The 20852-nt window shown below is 43.7% G+C and overlaps 1 protein-coding gene across 3 annotated transcripts in view; it reads left to right on the top strand.

Moving 5' to 3' along the window:
- The window catches only part of NEDD9 (neural precursor cell expressed, developmentally down-regulated 9), a 98498-nt gene that overhangs the window by 62963 nt on the left and 14683 nt on the right, over positions 1–20852 (top strand). For 2 of the 3 annotated variants that reach the window (XM_066188154.1, XM_066188164.1), the window contains one exon: positions 16094–16534. In XM_066188154.1, the coding sequence (XP_066044251.1) occupies positions 16094–16534 (441 nt within the window). Of the gene's footprint in view, positions 1–107; positions 141–16093; positions 16535–20852 lie in introns of those variants that run through there. The other variant, XM_066188144.1, reaches the window with a different exon arrangement.

Here is a 20852-nt window from a genome sequence, read left to right as displayed (position 1 = left end):
CCATGCAAATAAGGCTCTCCCTATGCAGAAATGGGCGGTGCTATGCAAATAAGAATGTAAAGGTGGCCGGCGGCGCGCGGCGAGGCTCGCAGAGCGCGCGGGATGCGGCGGGGTGCGGAGCCGCAGCCATGAAGTACAAGGTGAGCGAGGCGGGGCTCGGTCGGGACCGCAGCCCGGCCTGCAGGCGGGCGTCGGACGCCTCGGGGCTCCCCTGCGCACCTCCCCAGGGCCAGCCGTGTGCCCGCGGGGCGGCCAGGTCTCCCTTCTGCCCTCCCCTGCGCTGTGTGCAGGCGCGGAGCCCCGGGGAAGGTGTCCGCGGGGAGTGGGGAACGAGGGGGCAGCGAAGGGGACGGGCTGCGGGGACCCCCCGGGTGCTGTGTCGGTGTTGACGGTGGGGGGAGAAGGAGCTCCCCTCGCTTTTCCCGCTGGTGCCGGCCCTGGATAACGGGGTGAGCCCGGGATCACGGGAAAGTTGGCGGGGCGATGCGTGATGGCCAGGCGCGTTTGGGACAGGTACCTCCCATCCTCCCCGGGAACTCATTCCCCCCTTTTCCAGCCGCTTGTGGAGGTTTCCTTGTCACGGTGCGGTCTGTTTGATGGATCACAAGCGAGGGGCAAAAAAACCCTTACATTTTTTAAAAATGGGTAGCCTATCCCCCGTATTAATTCCTATCATCCCCTCTTATTAAATAATCACTTTAGCGACCTATTACCAGACGGGGTGGTGGTTGGTTGGTTGGTTTGGGTCTTTTTTTTTTATTTCAAAAGACAGAAATGTGGAGCCTTTAATCCTAATATTACTCAAAAACGTCTGGGCAAGGTACAGAATTGCCCACGGGGCATTAGATTACTGTACAGACATACCGTAATCTTGTGTGATTGGAAAAAAAGGGGGAGGGAAGGAAAAACTTTCCTTCCTCTGCCAAAAATAACTTCAGCATCAATAAAAAGGTGATTTTGGAAATGTCACACACTATATACTTACTTGGAGACTAAGTTGCTTTGGAAGTGAAGTCCATCTCCGTGCTAAGCTTAGGCACCATGGTGTGATGCTGTGGCGGTGTGTGTGAGAGGTATGAGTGATACCCAGGTAAATGTGCACAAATTTTTATGCTCTTCTGTACATGTGTGAGCTCTGACCAAGTTTTCAAGGTGTCTCAAGCCAAACTTTGGGAAAGGTCAATTAAGTTTCCAAAGCAACCACCGGTTTGTCCATCTCAAGGAAAGACAAGGGAAAAAGAAACTGTGTTAGATGTGGGTTGACAAAGGTAATTCTTGGCTTTTGACAATTTTGATGTGGATCTCATGATTTTTTTTAATCACCTCTCAAACAACTCACTGATCTGAAGTCTGAGAAAAAATTCATTTCTTCTCTTCTATCTACTCCACCTCTGATCAGTCCAGGTAGACTTTATACCTGCCTAGAGAAGCTGTTACTCTGAGCAGAAAACATCAGGCACTCGAGGGTAGAAGAGCAGTGTCACTGTTAGTCCAAAGCTCACAAACTGCTTTCAGGCTGCCCAGGGCCAAGCAACCCTTGTATCCCAGTAGCGAAACAATGCCCCTTCATAGTTATCCAGCTTCCTGATTTCTTGTATGTAGTCCAGTGGCATTGCAAAAATAGGGACAGATAAGGTGGCTCAAAGGGGAGAGGTTTTCTCTGCTCTGTTTCCTTTGCCCTGGCTTGTGAGAATGAGCATTTTGGGTTTGGTCTGTGATTACGTAATTCTAGAGAGAAAAGGCTGGACAGAGAAAGAACAAGCCATTAAAAATAAATAATTAAAAAGAGAAGTTGAGGAGTTTGGCCTCATAAACCTTCTTGCTGTATTACAGTGTTTACTTTCCCTGGGAAATGTGAAGTAGTTACACTGTTTAACTGGGACAAACATTCTTAGATCTATTTCTTATCCTTAGAGTAATACACAAGGAAAATACCTGCACATTCAGTCTTTGTTCTTTCTGTATTTTATCTCTTCTTTTATCTTCCTATAGGAAAACAATTTTATTTTATTGTATACATGAAATAAAGGAACAGAGAATGCTTACGGCGTGCCTGGGGACATACCATCACTTCAGAAGGGGCTTAGCAGCCAGGTGCAGATTTGGCCCTGTTTAACTGTTCCTGGTGTTCTTGGGGCCTATCATTCCTTGCTTTCATTATGATTGTCCATAAGGCCTCATTTAAAGAAATAATGGAAATGCTTATTATAGTTTAATTCAGAGTTTTAACAATAAGACAGAACAGGAACTGATTCATGGGTGAGACCCTGAATATGTCTCTCCATCACTCATGACTTTGCTTTCAGTGTGACTAAACCCAAGGTCATTTCTGGTCTAGAAATCCTTTCTGCTATGCAATCTACACATTTTTAATTCAGACATTTTCAAAACTTGGTCCTTCCCTCTCTTCCTTCACCTAAGCTTCTTTTATTGTCCATTACATTCTTCCATCTTAATACTCAAGTCTGAATCCTCTGAAAGGGAAAATCCCTGTGGATTTAGGAAAGTTCAGAATTTTACCTTCCATGTGTCTCTATACTGTCTATCTTTTGCACACTGTGTGAAATTCAGTGATTATATGACTGTTTAAAGCAAAGAGATATTTTACCCCAGGTCAGGTCCTGTTCTCCATGTATTACTTAAATGCCTGAGAGCACAGAAGTTATTTCAACTGAGCTATGAAAAGATGGGAAGGGTTAAGCATAAGATATACTTGTGTTGGTTTGGAGCATTTCTTCATCCTACTTGTCTAACTTTCAGAAACTGATTCCCATAGGGGTACAGTTGTATGAGGGCAACACCTCAGTTCTTTAATGACCAGAGCTTGCTTTTGTGCTGAATCCTCGTGTACAACAGAACTGCATCCCATCAAGTTCTCATGGGACTCCATTCCAGTACTCTGTAATCCAGGAGGTAGGGTCAGCCTTTTCTGAAGCCAAACACAGGCTATGATTCCAAGGATGGAGCAGTTACAGCTACAATATACTCTGTAGCAACAGAAATACCAGTGGGTTACCATGATGAGGGAAGGACATGGATGGGAGAGGGTATATCCAGCCACCAATTCCAACTCTCTTATCTCAGGCAATAAAAGTGCAACAGAAGCAAAAGGGAGAAGACATTATCATAACAAGGCTTTTGTAGTTTGGTGGCTGTTCCCATGCAAGACAAAATAAGAGGGGGAAGGAAGGAAGAAAAGGGGACTTATCTGTTTACTAAAACTTCCAAACAGTTACTGAAAGAGGAGAGGGAAAAAAACCCTGCATTCCTTACCTCATTTAAGCCAAAAGGAATGACGTAGATGTAAAGTATGAGGTCTTGATTATCTATTTTTAGATAATTTGTTGGGCAAGGAAGAAATCTAAATAGGGTTCGAAATGCCTGCCATTTGTGCTGAGGCACAGTCCTGTAATATATAGACTTGATTACAATGTCTGCACGCCAAGACAAACAAAATAGTGTCCCTGGGAAGAAATACAATATTCCCAACCAGAAGTGCTTGTGAAAAGCTGCTTGTAACCCTGGCAATGAAAGACTTTGAGTGTTGGACCATGTAAAAGGAAAAGAACTGTCTGTACTTTATTAACCAAGTCCTCCCTGTTTCATTTATTCCTCACTCCTCTTCGTTTTACTTTTTCTTTTCAGTATATCAGCAATCACAGGGTGGCAATCAAACTCAGAAGTAAAAAGGAACTGTAAAGCCCTGTAAAATGTAGTAGGAGAGGAACAAACTGACGAGGGGAAAACCTGTCTAAGTTTGTGCCGCCTCTCTTACTGTCATGAGTTTAGAATGGAAGTTTCATGATTTTTCTGTCACCTCTGCATTTAATAGAGGTGAGTGCCCCAGTACCCCAGGGTAGTTCAGAAACTCCCACAGTTGTGTCCACTTCCCCTACCAAAGTCTTGGTAGGATAGCAGAGTGCTTTTAGTTCTGTTTTACAGGTGGAGCTGCTGAGGCTTAGGGATGTTACAAGGCTTATTTCAGAGGAAGAAGAGACATCACAAAGCATTACAGTCAACAGCATGCAGTTTTTTTGTCTGATTTCTAAAATTCTGTATTTTTATGCTAACAGCTGCTCCTGAGTAATGTAGCTGTAAATGTATTTAATCAGAAACTGGTAGCCTAATCTGTCTCTGTCCAGTAGTTCCTAGTATTTGATGGGGAAGCAGAACTATCAAATGAACAGCCTTCCTTATTTTTTTGATAGTTCCAATTCAGTTTGATTCTAGATAGTACAAGAGGCATTACATACTTGTCTGGGGGGGTTTACTCCTGCTTTTAAGGTCCTGCTAGAGGTCGCAGGTTGCGCATTAGACTATTACTTCGCCTTGAGGTATCTTGACTCTACTGATTCCAAACAGTGCCATACTATCAAAATACCTCATCGAGGGGGATCTATCAGATCAGGGAGCAGGAAAACTGTCTAATAGTAAGACTTTATGGAAACATCTTCTACAAAGGAAAAATGAAAGCACATTTCAGCGGTTATTGTCTTAGGCTGCAGAACCCTGCTTTTTTGCAGAGTATAGGCTAGATGTTGGAGAAGTCTCACAAAGTGGTATTGTGAACTTGTTAAAGTGTTGGAGCACAGTTCCTAAGACTGCAGACAAACTCACGTTTGGAATCTTACCATCTCAAGCCCAGCAACAGGTGGGGTTAGAAGACAATACTAACACTGATACCTGATTACTGAACACTGAACTCCTGTGTGTAGTGTCTGAGGAGAAATTTGTGGTAGTGTATTATCTGTGCTCCATTATAAGTACCAGAGTAATTGCAGCAAGGCCAGGTGCATCTAGTGCATACAAAAAAAGTAAAAAACCAGGAGCATAGAGCTTCCTACTTGCCATATTGTTGTTGTCAGAGATGTTAGGGGCATGGGCGTGCCTTCTGCATGCAATAGATGGGCTCTAGGTCACTTAAGGGATAATGTGAAGTCACTTTTGCTTTGCTTATTTTATTTGGACTAACTTATCACAGCATTTAAGTACTTAGATCCCATTCATACCAACAGCAATTAGGAACAATGTCTCCCAAGGTCCAGAGTTTAATTCCATTTTTAAAGCAGCATGAGTGCTTAAGAAGAGTATGCACAGTCTCTGCCTTGACTGCAACACTTGTGGAGGACCCTTATCTTGTACTTCTCCCATTTCTGGCTTCACTTGATGGAGACAAGTAGCTGAACTTCTTAGGACGTTAATGTCCACACACCTCGCCTCTGTAGGAACCCACTTTCAGTGACATCTGGAATCACAAATGCGTAAGTCACTTTTCAAGAGGCTTCTTTATGTAATAGATGCTCTCTGAGCATCCATGAAAGCAGTGGACATCTCCTGTTAGGGCAGTACTCTGGGCCCTGAAAGGTGCTTTTATGCCAAGCCTTCAGTAGGCTTGATCAGACACTCATCTGGGACTGTACTATGAAAATAGTATTTATGGCAGGTATTGAGCAATGTTTATTAAGTCAGGCTGCTGCTAAGTAAAGCTGCGTGTAGAGGTCCTTCTGTCTGTAAACGGCTGCAGCTCTCAGCATCAGTGAAGTTGGGTCACTTTATAGCAGCTCAGAGTGCAGCCTCCGCATATTATTGCCTGATTATCACAGCCTGCTCTTGGCAAGTGCCCGTTTTCTTTTGCCTTTTGGTCTAGACATTACAGTAGTGGAAACTGTCTTAATTTTAAGGAGCTCATTTTTCCACAGCAGATTTGGATGTAGCTTGTGTTTGACGTGAAACAGGGCTGCTAAAGCTATAGTTCACACTCCAAGAAACACAAGCATGACAAAAATTGTATATTGTTTTTTCTCTATAGGGATGAGGCCAATTCTTGCCTTTCCATTTTTATGTTGGTTTTGAAAACACTTTCTTCACAGTCAGAGTGGATCAGCCTGCCCAGAAAAGGAAGAGTAATAAAAATGGGTTTACTCTGCAGGAATGTAGTCAGCACATCAGAAGCCCTTTATTAAGCAGACCTCATCAACACCAAGGTTGAAAATTTTAGCCATAGCAATACCATGAATCATTTGGTAAGAAAAAATCTCAAAAAAGGCTGAAGGAGCCTAGGAGTAAATCTCAGTTCTTCCAGTGAATGACCTGCTTAGCTGCAGACAGAGAGAGGAAGACAGAGACCATTAAAAAATCAGTAATTCTCTTTCTGGAGAAGTTTCTGATCCAAAGGGTTAAGTGCAAGACAACTAGAAGTGTGCACTCTGTTTAACATACAGCTAGCAGTAGGTAGGGTCATGAATGCCCTTGTCCTGTGGACTTTACATCCAGTTAAAATGCTTAGGGTAATAAACCAATTTTTACTGCTATAGACGGGTGTATTTACAAGCAGATATCTTCTTTTGTTTTCTGTCCCTCTTTTTATACTGCTTTATTTTGTTTGCAGCCCAGGAGCTGCCCAAACCAATCTCTTACATGATCAAGAATACAGCTGAAATTGTGTTTCAGCCTGAGACTGAGCACAGTAACGAGAGATGCTTAAAACTCTCTCACACCTTCACCATCCCTCTTCTCCGGGGGTACACTTACCCAAAAAATGTCAGCTTGCCAAAACTGAGCTGTTCTGGGAGGCCTGTTGACTTTTGGCCGCTGCCCTGTAGAATGGAGGTGCCTCTGACTGGACCTGGCAAGCATCAGCTGCCAGCCGGGCTTGCCTCCCCTGGAATTCTGATTCACAGGCAATGAACTACCTGTCCCACCAGCCTGCGGAGGGCTGGAAGGAGCCTGGAAAGAGGAGTTCCTGAGCTTGTCTTTGTTTAGTTAGCTGGACTCTCAGGGCATACCAAGTTGCAGCTGCTATGCAGTATCCCAGATGGTGACACTAAATTGTCAGAGTAGGATGGCTTTCCCTTATAATGAAATTTTCTTGAGAGATTTGGGGGAAGAAGAGCATGTCCTAGTTCATCTAAGTCCTAGCTTTAAAAAAAAAAAAATTAAAAAAATCATACTTTTCAAAGCTGAAGACATCAAAGTAGTAAGTTGGTGGCAATACTGAGGTCCTATGTCTACATGGTTATGGTTTCTTGACAATCAAGCTGTAATTGTTTCCCCAGAGCCACAGAAGGAAGGGTTAATTTTGGAAAGACGGTTTGGGTTTTTTTTGGGGTTTTTTTGTTTTTTTTTTTTTTAAGGAAACTTTGTCTGGGAGAAGACTGCTCACAAATGCCAGAAAATGAAAACTGAGAACTCAAAACATGCGTTTTGGGATTCTTTCTTTCCGTACTTTTTTTTTTAATCCTTCTGCTCTGCTTCTTCAATTCTTTAGCATTTAACATCCGATCTCCTTTCATTAAGTTTTTAATTGCTTGCCTGAGGGAAAGAGGTTGAGTTTTACATCTGCTTTTTGATTCTGATGTACTGTGGTTTAATCACAGTGAGATCATATTTACTCTAAGGGTATTGTTTGCATGCTTGATTTTTTTTTTTTCTTCTCTCTCCCTGTTGATGTCACAAAAGGCACACAGCCCTCAGGCAGATTTGAAAAGGCCTTTTAAAGTCATGGAACGAGATCACACCCTTCCTTGGGTGGGGGGAAAGGAAACCGGTTACGAGGGTGAAACATATACAGAAAGCTTAGTGAGTTAGGTGTGGTGGAATTTCCCAAAATATTAATAGATCTTGAAGGTACGACGGGGGATGTGGTTTGTATTCCCAGAAAGAGCAAAGAGAATGGTATTTCGGCACTCCTGTAAAAGCCCAGGAGCTCAGGGGGCAGAGGAACTGGAGGAATATGTGATCAGTGGGTCCGTGCTCTGCCTCGCTGTGGATGTTTCTGTCGCCAGCCGTGCGTGACGCCTGTGACGGCAGCAGCGCAGGGTGGGTGGTCCGACAGCGCAGCAGCGCCGAGCACCAGCGCGGGGTGTTGCCCTGGGCTGGGCAAGGAACACCGCCTCAGCCGTGCCCCTTCCTAAAGAATATTGCCTCAGCCGTGCCCCTTCCCAAGGAGCATCGCCTCAGCCGTGTCCCTTCCCAGGGAGCGGTGACTGCCGCATCCCGCTGCGCCACGCCGGACACGGCGCTGCTGTGTAGGGCAAGGGAGCGGCCCCGCTCCAGCCAAACTCCCCCTGCTCCGTGCCATTCAGGTGGTGTTTGGGATACGGTACAGCCCTCGCGGCATCAGAAACATCTGGTTTAACATCTAGGTTATTATGGTTCTGTAATTACCTTTGTAATGCCTCTCACCCCCTCTAACTGAAATAAAACTGGGCGAGCCAATAAATCAAAATTCGGTCAACAGGCAAAAGAATATCGTCTGAGCAAAGACAGCCTGGGTTTGCTTTTTTTTTCCTTCCTGCAAGTGTAGAATTGTCATTTTGTTGCTCTCAACAGAAGCGGAGTCAGAAGTCTTTCTTCTCAACCTACTTTTCCATTGTGAAACATCAGGCATGGTAATAGGCTGATGCACTCAGTGCAGAATAGTGAAGTATTTTATTCACACAGGCCAGAGCACCAGTTAGGGTCTTTGTTCTAACCTTCATTTTCACATTTTTTCTTTTCCAGCCTCCTAATTCCTTCTTTGATAGACATGCATTTGGATTCCCTCCCAAGGTGCAGGTTCACTGCTGTGCCTCAGTTTTGTCAACTACTTTGCCAACTACCTACAAAAGAGAAAAAAAAGATACACAAATATCTCCTATTTACTTAAAATGGAGCAGTTGTGGTGCAACTAAAAAAGGTTCTCAGACCAGAGCACTTTCAGTCTCTCATCTATTTGTAACTTTTGAATCCCGGTCTTGGGTGAGACAAGGGACCACATCAACATCTTGGGCAGGAGTGTGAAGGGCTTGAGCCCTAGCTGGTCTCCTCGCTGCTTGCCCACCCTGCTTGGTGGAGTATTGTGTCTGCAAAAACTGGCAGTGAATATTCCAGAGCATGACAGCCATAATGCCTACTTTGGCTTACCCAAGTGTGGCCTTTAAGAAAGGGAACATTCCCATTTTTCCTCCTTAACTGTCCATATAACTTTAAAAAAAAAAAAAAAAAAAGTCCCAACCAGGGCAAACTCTGAAAATCAGGCCTCTCAGGCAGACAGAGGGGCTGGGGCAGCTTGGTGGAACACTGAAATAAGGCAGTTGCCTCTCTGTCCTGCAGGAGGAAGATTTTCTACACCTCAGCCTCCAGGCAGCTTGGTGTACTTTAGCATGACTGACAGCCTCTGTTCCAGAGATGCACAGGACCAGAGAGTAAGGATACGTAGGGTGGATGAAGACGTGTCCTCCTTAGTGCTCTGCTGAGGCTGTTGGCTCATAGCTCCCTTGTTAACTGTGAAGCCAGTCTTCCAAATCTGTGTGTGGAAAACTACCTTAATTTCCATCCAGCAGGACTTGTAATTGTTTGGGTGAGCAGTGCTTGAAAAGTATCTTCTCTAAACCAAAAACTTGTGGGTTTTGGTGTTAGAAAGCAAGAGAGTGCCTGAAAAGTAGGCACTCTAAAAATGGGCTTTGCCTGAGGAGTGAACTGAAGCATTACCATAGTGAGCATTTGCAACTGGGCTCCTTATATTGTCATTAGCTGAGCCAAGGGAGCTCAGAGTTCCCAGAGCCAGGCACAGGCTGACTTGGATGCTCAGGCTCTTTCCCCTACTGAAGCTGCAGTGGCTGCGACACCCTGCTAGTGCAGAGGCTCTTTAATTTGTGCTATGGTAGCACTTCCTGCCTCCTCTGCGTAGCTATAGACATCATCTTGAGATAAAGAGCAAAAGTCTGCACACAGCTTGTTGGTGGCAATGAGTTGTTTCAGGTGTGCACATGGATGGGGGCTGTTATGGCCAAGCAGTGCCGTTTCTCAGTCTGCTCCCCGTGTCACTGCCCACAGGGACCTGTCTAAGAACATGCCTGTGCAGCTTTGTGTGTGTCAGGTGCTGCCTTTGCTGTTCACTCTACCTTCTTCCAGGTTTGAGCAGACCAGCAAAAGACATTTTCCAATGCCCACTGTCTTATTCAGTGACCTCTGTCAACTTCTATTAAGCCTTTGTGGTAGGTTGCTTGTTATAGATAGACCTGTTACCTACTGTGTCTCGAGTTGCTTTCCTTGCCAACACAGCACAATGAATGCTTTATTTCAGGGGCAGTGGCAGTGAGAAATAGAAAAGGAGATGGGAGCTGAAAAGAACCAAAGTTAAACTGTCCAATGACTCTTGCACTGAAACCCTTCTGTCAAAAGGCACAGTAGAGCTAAAATTTTCCCCTCTTCTACCAGTCCTGCTTGTGGGCAAACCGTGTATCTCAGAATAAAACTCACTTTTTACAGGGTTCCCAGAACGATCCTTTTATCTCACAGGCAGATCATTACTGTTGGGCCTAATGCAGCCCTACAAGGGTATGTAAATGCTCAAGTGTACTTTGGAATAGCAGTCATTCATTTTTAAGAAATGTAAAAGATGGGAATCTGTATCGAAAATATTATGAGATGGATAACTAAAAGTGATCCAACCAAAATTAAGTTACTGGTTTGTTCACAGACATTGTCCCCACCTTTCCTTCCTTTGTTCCTCCCTTCCTACTCTCAAGCTAGCTAAACATAGGAGAGAAGCTGTTTCTCATTTTAAGAAACAGTTTGTCCAATAATAGAAAAAAGGGGTCCCACCCTCTTTCAATGAAGAGCAGAGGCAATTTTCCCAGTCCTGTTTGCATATAAACTCTACACACAGGAAGCAATATCACAAAACAAGACAAAGCTGAGCAAAACAATACGCCTCAGCAGCCAAGCACAGAGCGGGGATCGGTATCCTCATATTGCACCTCTGAGGGATGCAGCAGAAATTCTTTGAGCTTATGGTTGGTTGAACCTTTTCCTCAAGCGTTCATTCATTGTGGAGCTGCCTGAGAGGAGTCAAGTTGGCAGCCCTGTGCTAGGAGCTTGGCACTGCTGCACTCGGCCCTTAAAGAGACCATTGTATTTAATCTCGTAGCATGTAATTTATTATTCCTGCGTTTGCTTCCAGGGCTGTGGGCACCTCACACACTCTCCTCACCCACGTCACTGGATGTGTTTACTCTAACAGAAGTGGTAGATGTTTCCACTACTCTCTTTAACTCTTGCCTTTTCCCTCTTCTGCCACTTAGCCTCATCAACAAACACCCTCTTCATCCTCCAGACTATGAATTACAGAATTCTGTCGGTTGCCTTCACTGCAGAGAAGGGCAGCCAAAACAGATCGTGATCTTCAAAGCGTTTTCATGCGTCTTCATCCAGCTGCAGACATATTAGCCATCAATTGCAATAGGCTAAGGAGAGAGTAGACGCCTTTGACAATTCTGTAATAGACCTCATTTATGCAGCTGAATTTGGCCTGTAGTTCATTCAACATCTGAGAAGAAAAATTGTTTACAGAGTCTTTTTTTTTTTTTTTAGTTTGGGTTCTGCAAGTAGAACAGCTGACTGTTTCCAGAGCAACATCTTTTGCTTACTGGGTCATGCATCCTAGATAATCTAAGGCATGCAGAGACTACAAATTGCACTTTTCCAGCTTTTATATAATAGACTTTAAATGGTATTAAAGGAAACCTCAGACCGAAGTTTCAAATCCCAGGTTGACTTTACCTAGAGAGAGCTTGAAAGCTTTCCTTTTGTCTCCACCAGTGTAGAAAGTTGGGACCATGGGTGCTGCAATCTGCATTTGATCTAGAGAGCATCCATTTCAGTTCCATTTCTTTCAGACAGTTTCTGACACATGGCATCAGCAGAGTCTGCTGAGCCTTTTCCTGCAGTACGTTCCAGCTGAAATGCCCAGGCAGAAATCATTTGGGTCAGGCTCCTTTTTGCTCTGATCTGCTGACAACTGAGATAGCACTTTGCTTAACCGAAGATGCTAAAACTTCCAATTTTCAGTGATTTTACATGAGATGCTTTCTACTGCTCTCATGAGCCCAAGGTTAAGAGGAATTTAAGCTTCTTGACAACAAATGTGGGGTTTTTTTTTAATTTGCTTGTACAGAGCATTAACACAGTGGGGGCCTGACCCTGGCTTCAACTTCCCGACATCCCTTGCTATTGCTAGCAAGGCTTGACACAAAAGCTGAACTGAGTCTTTCCAATCGACAGTTAGTTGTAGAGAAGCACTCTTTACTTGAAGTAGGGCTGCCACAGTACAGGGATCTCAGGAGAATGGGGCTGCTGCACAGAGACCACAGGTACTTTTGGATTTTGAGGAGGGCACCACTACACCTATCATGTAGTTCATTTAACAAAGGAGAGAATCAGACACTTCCAATCTTGGTCTTTCTAAAAGAAGTTGGTAGCTGCCAGTATCTTAATTTTATGAAGTGTAGTTGATTTCTATAACAAAACAAATTTTTTTCCTATCTAGCATCAGGTAGTCGTTCCCCTGCCTTTACAGAACTTGAATTTGTAGTTCTGCATCTGTTGCCCTCCATTTTTTTTCTTTTTATTTGGAATATAAAGGAACTTCTGTGCAACTTACCAGTTGTGAGAACAAGTTCCAAGACAATTTTCTCATTGCCCTTTCTCCATTGCTGATTTGTCTAGGAAATGGTCAAGGTTTTTTTAAAATGTAGTGATACAAAAAGGTCACTGCTGTGCTTTTGTCTTCTCAAATCAGGTCTTAGTGCTTACTTGGTGCCAGTTCTCTGTTGAGTGGATGGATCCGTGCCTCATCAGAGCAAGTCCAATTAATTTCATGTAACTGTCCCCACTCTCTGAGCTGATGAGGCCAATGAGAAGGAGTATTGATATGTGGGCTACAATGCCCACAGGATCAAAAAATTATTCAGATTTGTCAAAACTATGGAGATAATGCCCACAAGTGTTGAAGGGTGTCTTTGATCAGAACTTCTTTCCATGTGTGGAAATGTGGAGAATACCATCTTAATCACCTCAGCAGGTTAAATGCACCTCTGTGGTTTCCAAAAGCTTTACTTCAGTGGTCACAATTTTATTTTTCTCAAAGCTGATCCTGCTAACTCGTGAAAGTGTCTGCTGACTGTGACACTGTTTCTGAAGCTCATACTAAGCAATCCTGTGTAGGAAGAATAAAGTCAGGGAAAACTCCTGCTTAGAAGGAGCAGTGCCTTTGCTGCTGGCACCAAGCAACAGGCTTAGTGTATCTGGTCCCAGTGCTTATTTGGAGGAATATTTCAGCTGCCTCACTGCTCCATCAGTGACTGGTGCTGGTGGCACGGCTCTGGGCAATTTAAAAGGGCTTGGGGAAATGTCTGTGAAACAAGTGGCAACCAATTAGTGTAATTCACATACTGGTGCCTGAGTTAACACCGACAATGAGAATCCGAAGCTGTTTGCAGCAAAGAAGTTCTTGAAGCACATCCAGACAGTGTTAACATGCTGCATGCCAGGTGGTGAGAAGGTCACTGGGACAGAGATAATGAGCAACTGGGAAAAAAAATTCACATGGGAACTTTCATCTGCTCTAATTCTACCACCATTTCAGCTTTGTTCTGGGAATTGCTTTGCTGTAGAAGCGAATCAAGCTTTTCAAGTACCTTTAAACACCAAAGTATAGAAGAATATGCATTTGTCATTGATTTCGCCTGCTTGGTTTGTGCCTCCCCCACCCAGCTGTAGTCTTCCACCTTTAAACAGCTCCTCTGTGAAAGTCTTCTTTAAGTTGTACAGGCTGTAGTCCCATTAGTAGATTTCCGCTGTGAAAGGCATGCTAGAAAGAAATGTGGAAAGATAAGAGATTAACTTGAATATTCATATTAGGCAGGGGCTTTTGTTTTCTGAGTTTCGTGGACTCCGTAAGCAGCCTGGTTGATACAGCAAGAGCATAGAGGTAGTGCTCAAGAAGAGACCACTGGTTTTAACCATGCTTAAATAATAGTTTTACAGTCCTGCCAGGCATGGATAAAAATTGCTCCCTGCTTTATCTATGTTCTGTTATCTTAGTGTTGTTGACTGATGAGCTGAGTAGACACACATCAGAGGGGATAGTGGGCCCCAGTGCTGCTGTTTACATGGGAGTTCAAAATGGCAATCCTGCTTTTCTGAGCCAAAGCTTAATTTATACCGACCTCACTAATGATGCTGATGAAAGGCAAAGCCAGTGTTTCTCATACATTTGAAAGCTGATCTCCCATTCAGAGAAGAGGAAACTGATCTCATGCACTCCATTTCAACATTTCTTGTCTTGGGAAATGCAAGTTCACCTACCTTTTGTGTGACATCTGAGCTTGTCCCCCTTCCATCCACCAGTCAGCCCTGCACACAACCTGCTACACTTGAGCAAGGTCAAATGAAAGTCTCTGTCTCGAGGAAGCACAGGAATGATGGGAAAACATCAGTGTGTCAACAGGGAAAGATATAACAAGTGAGGGATTATAAAAAAAAAAAAAGTTCTGATATGTCCAAGGAGGAGGATAAATAGGACAGATAAAAACACTAAACTGTACTTGACGCTATTCCTTTGACATAGGAGAGATAAATCATTAAGACAGCTGCATATCCTTTTTGGTGGATTAGCACCATTTCTGTTTGTGTACTGCATCCAAATATTTCAGCTTGAACACTCCAGATCCAGGGCTCTGTATATTTTTTCAAGTGCTTACAATTAGATTATAACCATCCCTGCTGTCCGCCTTCACTGAAAATCAGGCAGTCATAGAGCAGTTGTTTCCAACACGTCTGGAAATATCACCGTAGTGAAGAAATTAAATCTTCATGGCCTTTTTGAGGGGTCCAGGAATGTTAGTGCAGACAGCCTGCCTACTTTCCATTGAATACCTTGGCCAGTTACTCAGAACTGTGGATGTGCCATAGAGGCCTGCAAAGAAAGAGGGAAGGGAGGTAGTTCCGTCTGTGAGAGGAGGATGTACTTATTAGTAACACATCACAGCCAGCGATCTTACAGCAGCTCAGAGCTGGCTTAAAACTTCATAGCAGAGGTACTGCTGGGGGTAGAACGCCAGGAGGACAGGAGTCAGGGCAAACTGCAAAGCCTGCCTGAAACACTGGGAAAATGCTTGGGGGTAGAGCTGTGTGAAGTTCCTTGTGTTAATGGTGCTGCTCCACTTGATGTAATCAAGCAAAATGTATTTAAGAGTGCTTAAACTGTGTTGACACAAGTCAAAGACACTCCTTGGCTGCCCTTAGACTCCCTTTAAGTTCCCCACAGAGGCTCTTTATGGTACTGGTTGATAGCTACATTCTTACATTCTTTGGCCCACAGAAATGAGTATTGCTTTCCTCATGGAACAGGCATGACCCCACCTGGGGTCACTGGACACAATATTTTTTTTTTTAATTATATTTTTCTCTTTAAGATCTCTATACAGAAGGTGGAACTCAGAGGAACTGTGTTCTTTGAAGTTGTTTTGGAGGGTTGTTTTTGTGTGTGTGTGTGTGTGGTGGTGGTTTTGAGGGGAGGAAGTGTTTTACCTATTAAGCTACTGCTATGTGCTGTGCTGTGCCCCTGGAGAAGTTTGCAGAGAGTGAGGAGGCACAAAGCTACATGCAAAGATGAGCATCGTAGCTCAAAACCTGTGACATATTGTCAACTTGTATTTTAGGTAGTTTTTCTTACCAGGCCCATCACTCTAAGGCACCTGCAAATGTCAGCTAAAAAAAAAGCCAGGCCACTGTCTTTACACTAATGGGATCTGCACCTCCATGGAAAGTTTTTTTGGGACCCCACAAATATAAAAATATTTGGGAAAAACTACTCTGGATTACTCACTCCTTGTGAGTCTTGTTCAGGTTTATTTTTAATGGCTGCTAGCTGGCTGTAGCAGTACACAGAGCACTTTTATAGGGAAATCGGTGTCAAGAGATGAAGGTACAAGCCCTTCATTCACAGGAAGAGCACCTCAGTGCCAGGAGCAGAACTCTCCTGACTTTCTGTCTGTTCAGGTGACTAGGCCATATAAAGAGCTTCTATCTGACCCACTGTTGCTGGAAAATTTCTCACTAGCAGTGTTGCTAATGCATAAACCTCTCATTTTTCCAACTCGGGAGAGAGGAATCCTGTGCTGTATGGTTTTTCCATGTTATTTTGATTTCCTGCACACTTCTTTTTCAAATTCAGTTCTTATTTCTTATCACTTCGAATGTGCTTGAAGATACAGAAAAATTCTGGCTTGTTTGTTGATTTGCTATTCTCGCCTTTGTTTCTCCCCAGAATCTTATGGCAAGAGCCCTGTACGACAACGTCCCCGAGTGTGCAGAGGAGTTGGCCTTCCGCAAGGGAGATATCTTGACGGTGATAGAGCAGAACACCGAGGGGCTGGAGGGATGGTGGCTCTGCTCCTTACACGGCCGGCAAGGCATCGTCCCAGGCAACCGTGTGAAACTCCTGATAGGTCCCATGGTACAGGACACTCCTTCTAGCCAGGATGTGCCCAGCTCAGGATTGATGAACCAGCCTCTCAACCACCAAAAGATCTACCAAGTGCCAAGCTCACACGCCTCAGCACGGGACCCTGTCTACCAAGTGCCGCCTTCCCACCTCAATCAGGGAATTTACCAGATACCCACTGGTCATGGTCTGGTGGGACAAGATATTTACCAGGTGCCACCCTCCATGCAGAGGTGCATTGATGGTCCAGCTGTGACTAACAAGGTGTGTGCATTTGCTTTTACTTCATAGCTCCAAAGCAGCTCACTTGTGCTGAGAGAAGTATGTGATTCAGGTTCCTGCCAGGCTGAAGCACATTTGGCCTATGGCACTCTCACACTGTGTGTTCAAAAGAGCTGCTGCAGCAAGGTGAACTCTCCCACTTATTAATGAACAGTTACATCATCTGCCCAAGTAATTTTTGTTTAATTAAAGACTATATACTGTCTTGCTGGAACAGTCCCAGTGGGTCTAAACGACAAAGAGGAATCAATGATTGATGTGACAAGGGCCATACTTGGAGTGAGGAAACAAGAGGATAATGATAATGAGGGATGTTTTAATACTAAACCTAAAGCTTTTAAGAGTGCACTTGATGTTTATCTACAGTTAAATTTCTTGGTTGAAAGTGAGAGCTGCAGCAGCTCCGTGTTGCAGCCATTACTGCATTATTGCATTATGTGGGTCCCCCCTTATTCCTGCTGATCTTCTTGAGTTCTCCTCATCTTCTACCACTCCCTCATTTTACATTCACAGGGTATCTGCCAGGTACCCTGGTGACCGAAAAAGATTAAGGAAGATACCCAAGGAAGGAAGTATTAGAAAGCCAAAAAGAAATTCTTTCAGTCCCTCCATTCCCAGTTCAACAGCTCCAGATATCAGCATCCTCCTTACCTTTGGAGCTTAAAGCACAGCATTAATATCCAATTTATGTGAGCAGATGATGGCTCTCTCAGGAAGTTCTTTACTGGTTTAAACTTTCATCTGATTTAGATTGGCAAGACCATCTGTTTTGTGGTTTTCCCCCCCATCACCCACAAGTCAGCCTTTTTCATATCAGGCCTTTAGAAGACATCTTCTAATGCTTTTATTTCCTGGTTATAATTTCGTTTTCCTTGATAAGAATAAATGGATTTTTTGCCTTCTGAGCAAGAGAGAAAGATCTGTGAAACCATTCCAAGTCAGTCTATAAAGAGGTTTGCTTGCTCAGCTTTTCCATAGTTATGCTTTATAGACTGTTCAGGGAGATAATACGAGAAAATTGCGCTTGCTGCAGAGGCAGAGATAGGAGCTTTGTTGGAGCAGTTACGTGGGTTTTCTTGATAAGCCCTATGTATTTTTTCTCATTTTCTTCTTTCCATGTAGACTGCATACATTGAAATCTTTTCCAGGGACAGTAGTGTTTGCCTGTCCACAGTGGATATCCTCCAAGGTAGTTAGTGAGCACCTGGTAAATAGCCTGTTGATGGGGCAGCACAGAAGCGATCCCATTTTAGGGTATGGCTGTAGGAAACATTTTACAGCACTGTTCAGAGGTGCCTCATCTATCCATCTTGGGCACAGGAGATGTACCAGACAGCAGATCTACACTGAGGTCTGTAGGAAAGCCCAAGATATTAGTCTGGAATGAGCACTATGTTCCTTCATCTTAGTACCTGCCTTGCCTAAATACTATTAGGATCGTTTGCTTAGCATAATGAATGCATGTTTCTACTCCACACAGAAAGATTTTTCCAACTGATTAGAGGTTTCTTCTCCCTCCTCCCACTCTCCAGCTCCAATGAAAATAACAGGACATTTTGCATAAACCTGTTGGCTGCTAGGACTGTGTTAAAACCCTTGAAACACTAAGAGACTGAAATCTTTGTTTTAGTCTAAGTGCAGAGTTCTTTATGATACAAAAATCAGAACCTACAAAGCACCTGTTTTCTCCAAGTTTCTGTCTAGAAATTTTTTCAGCAACCTTGATTATGAATTTTTCTGAATTTAAGTCACCTTTAGAAAATTATCTATTTGTTGGAGTTGTGACTGTTTTCATTTAATTCCTTGCAACCCATGAAAGGCCAGCTATGCTGCTCACTGTAAAATAACTAAACATGCACGTTTATAAAGCATTTCATCTTCAATCACAGTATAAATGCCAATGCTTAGCCCTAGGCAATATTTGCTACTTGGTTTAGTCCTGGGTTAAATTTATTTAGCCTAAGAGTCCTTAGTCTCAGTATTCACTGTGTTGTATTAGTGGCTGGCAGACTTCATGGCAGCATGCTACTTTGGTCAGAGGTAGAGATGTATCTCTTGTTCCTTGGACCTGCTCAGTTCTACAGTGAAAGGAGCCCATTGGGATTGAAACCGTGGCAGGCATGAGCCAATTTACTAAGTGAAGGAGGTGTCTGAGGTAAAACTGCTCCATTCTTTATCATCCCGTTCTTGTTAAGGTGTTTTTTTACAGCTAAACCTGCAACTCTGCTAATGCCTTTGTGAAAGAAAAGCCTAATTAAAAGGAAGCACTTTAGCACTTGTCTCCTTTGTATGAGGAAACAGTCTGCCCTCCAAATCCTCCTCCTCTAGGGATCAGTAAAAACAATCCTTAGTATTAAGAAAAGCTGGGCATCTTGAAGATTTGATTTGGGGTCTCTTTGCTTTGTCTTCCAAAATGAATAATGTCTTTTCTCAGACTTCTGACACCTGCTTCAAAGGCTTAAATGAGCCTCTCTGCCTCTTTCATCAGCAGAATCAGCTGGTCAGCAAGATGTATATTTTGGTAGTCTTAAGGATGTTGAAGAGTTTTGCTGCAAGTTCTTGCTGTATGCAAATTTTCTCCCTTCCCACAGCAGGAGGTAGAGAAAACTGTGTCCTCTGGACTCCACTGTAAGCGGGACCAGCAGCAGTTTCTGTGTTATCCCTTTCTGCACGTGTTTGCTTGCTCCCCTTGTGCAAACGTGTGGCTTGGCTGCCATACAGGTTTTGCAAGCAGGGCTTAGGAGCTGCAGTCAGGCAGGAATTGTCTAGCCTCGAGCAGCAGTAAATCAACAGCAGGCATGTTATTAAGCTGTGCTGAGGTAAGGCATCTCCTTAGCCAGCAAGGCAAAACCAGTCAAAAAGCAGTCCTGAGGCAGGTAATTACAGTGATTAATTGATTCTGGCCAAACTGGTTGCTGACAACAGAGCTGTATTGGCTCCCTCTATCAAATGAAAATAGCACCTTCTAGAACTCTACCAATGGCAGAGATAAGGAGGGGTGATTTAAAATTAGCCTTGGTTAGCCCCAGGCTTTTGTAGCTCTGCTGCAAGTTCAGTCACAAAACAGTTCCACCCCTAAGTGTGGAGAGCCTCCGAGGAGTGTAAAGAGGTTAAAGCTGTATCTTAGAATTGATTCCCTCTTTCTGTGCTCTTCCTTGGAACTTACTCTCTTTTGCGGCAGCCAGCAAAGAAAAAGAACCTTCAGACAAATCTGACATTCAGGAAACCTGGATTTTATCCTTGTCGCAGAATTCTGCATGGTCTTGAGTGGTGCTTTTGCATCTCATCTGAGAACTATGAGGGCTAATTATGAGTGAACTCATTCTGTACAAATTGCTTTGAGAACATCCTTTGGCTGTCAAAGCAAAGATTCTTTTGCATCTGTGATTATTTATTGGTTCACACCTAAGCCTTGAAGTAGGGAAAGCTACACATGAAAAAAAAAAGTCCCTGCCATAATTTAAATACTCATTTTCTGGTTCAGTGTTTCCCCTAGCTGATCTGTTGTACTGTCCCTGCCATCCTCAAAATAGCATTGGCCAAAAAAATTAAGGGAATTATTTCCTTGTTGGAAAACAGCTTTCTGTAGGAGCCAGTAGCTCTCAGGAGAGCTGTTGATCAAGGAAATTGCACAAAACAGAATGAGACTGGTGTTTGACCAGGGAAGAGACTGCACTGTGGGAGTTACCAGCCCTGAACTACAGCTCCCACAGGGCACAGACCAATTCAGGCAAATAGAGATTAATGCCAGTTTGCAACAAATCGCCTTTTTTGTTTGTTGGTCTGTTTGAACTGGAATGCTGCAGTTCAGGAAACACTCAGATTTATCCACCTTTTAAAAGTGGATAGGGCGGAATAGGGAAGGAACTCATCTTCATCCCTGGCCTGTTTCCAAGTATAAACGTGTTCTTGACAAATCAAGGGTTTCAAACCCTGCCATCCTACTCTCCCTGCCTTTATCAAGAGGTCACTGCCTTCAGCAGAGGGTTTGGGTAAACCATGGCTATGGGAACAGACCTTGTTCCCTGGTTTTTATTTATGTTAAGAGTCATGCTGGTTCAACGCACAAGAAAGTAGAAACACCACCCCACAAGCAGCACCACCCTGACAATTCTGGCACAGACTTCAGTAGCCACAGTTACGGACCTAGTTAGCCACATTATGACATTTTTCCTTCCAATTACACGAGTACTGTCCTAGCTGGGAGGAGACAAATGCTTCCTTATAATGTTTGTTCCCGAAATAAGCCTGCCTTTACATTATTTTCTTATTTTCTTTGCCCATTTTCACTTTTATGAAG

The sequence above is a fragment of the Chamaea fasciata genome, unplaced genomic scaffold (genome assembly GCF_029207755.1).
Source record: "Chamaea fasciata isolate MVZ Bird 193981 ecotype frontalis unplaced genomic scaffold, bChaFas1.0.hap1 SCAF_1, whole genome shotgun sequence".
NCBI classification, from domain to species: domain Eukaryota; kingdom Metazoa; phylum Chordata; class Aves; order Passeriformes; family Sylviidae; genus Chamaea; species Chamaea fasciata.
The sequence above is the reverse complement of the archived record's forward strand: the minus strand, read 5'-3'. Positions and strand labels throughout refer to the sequence as shown.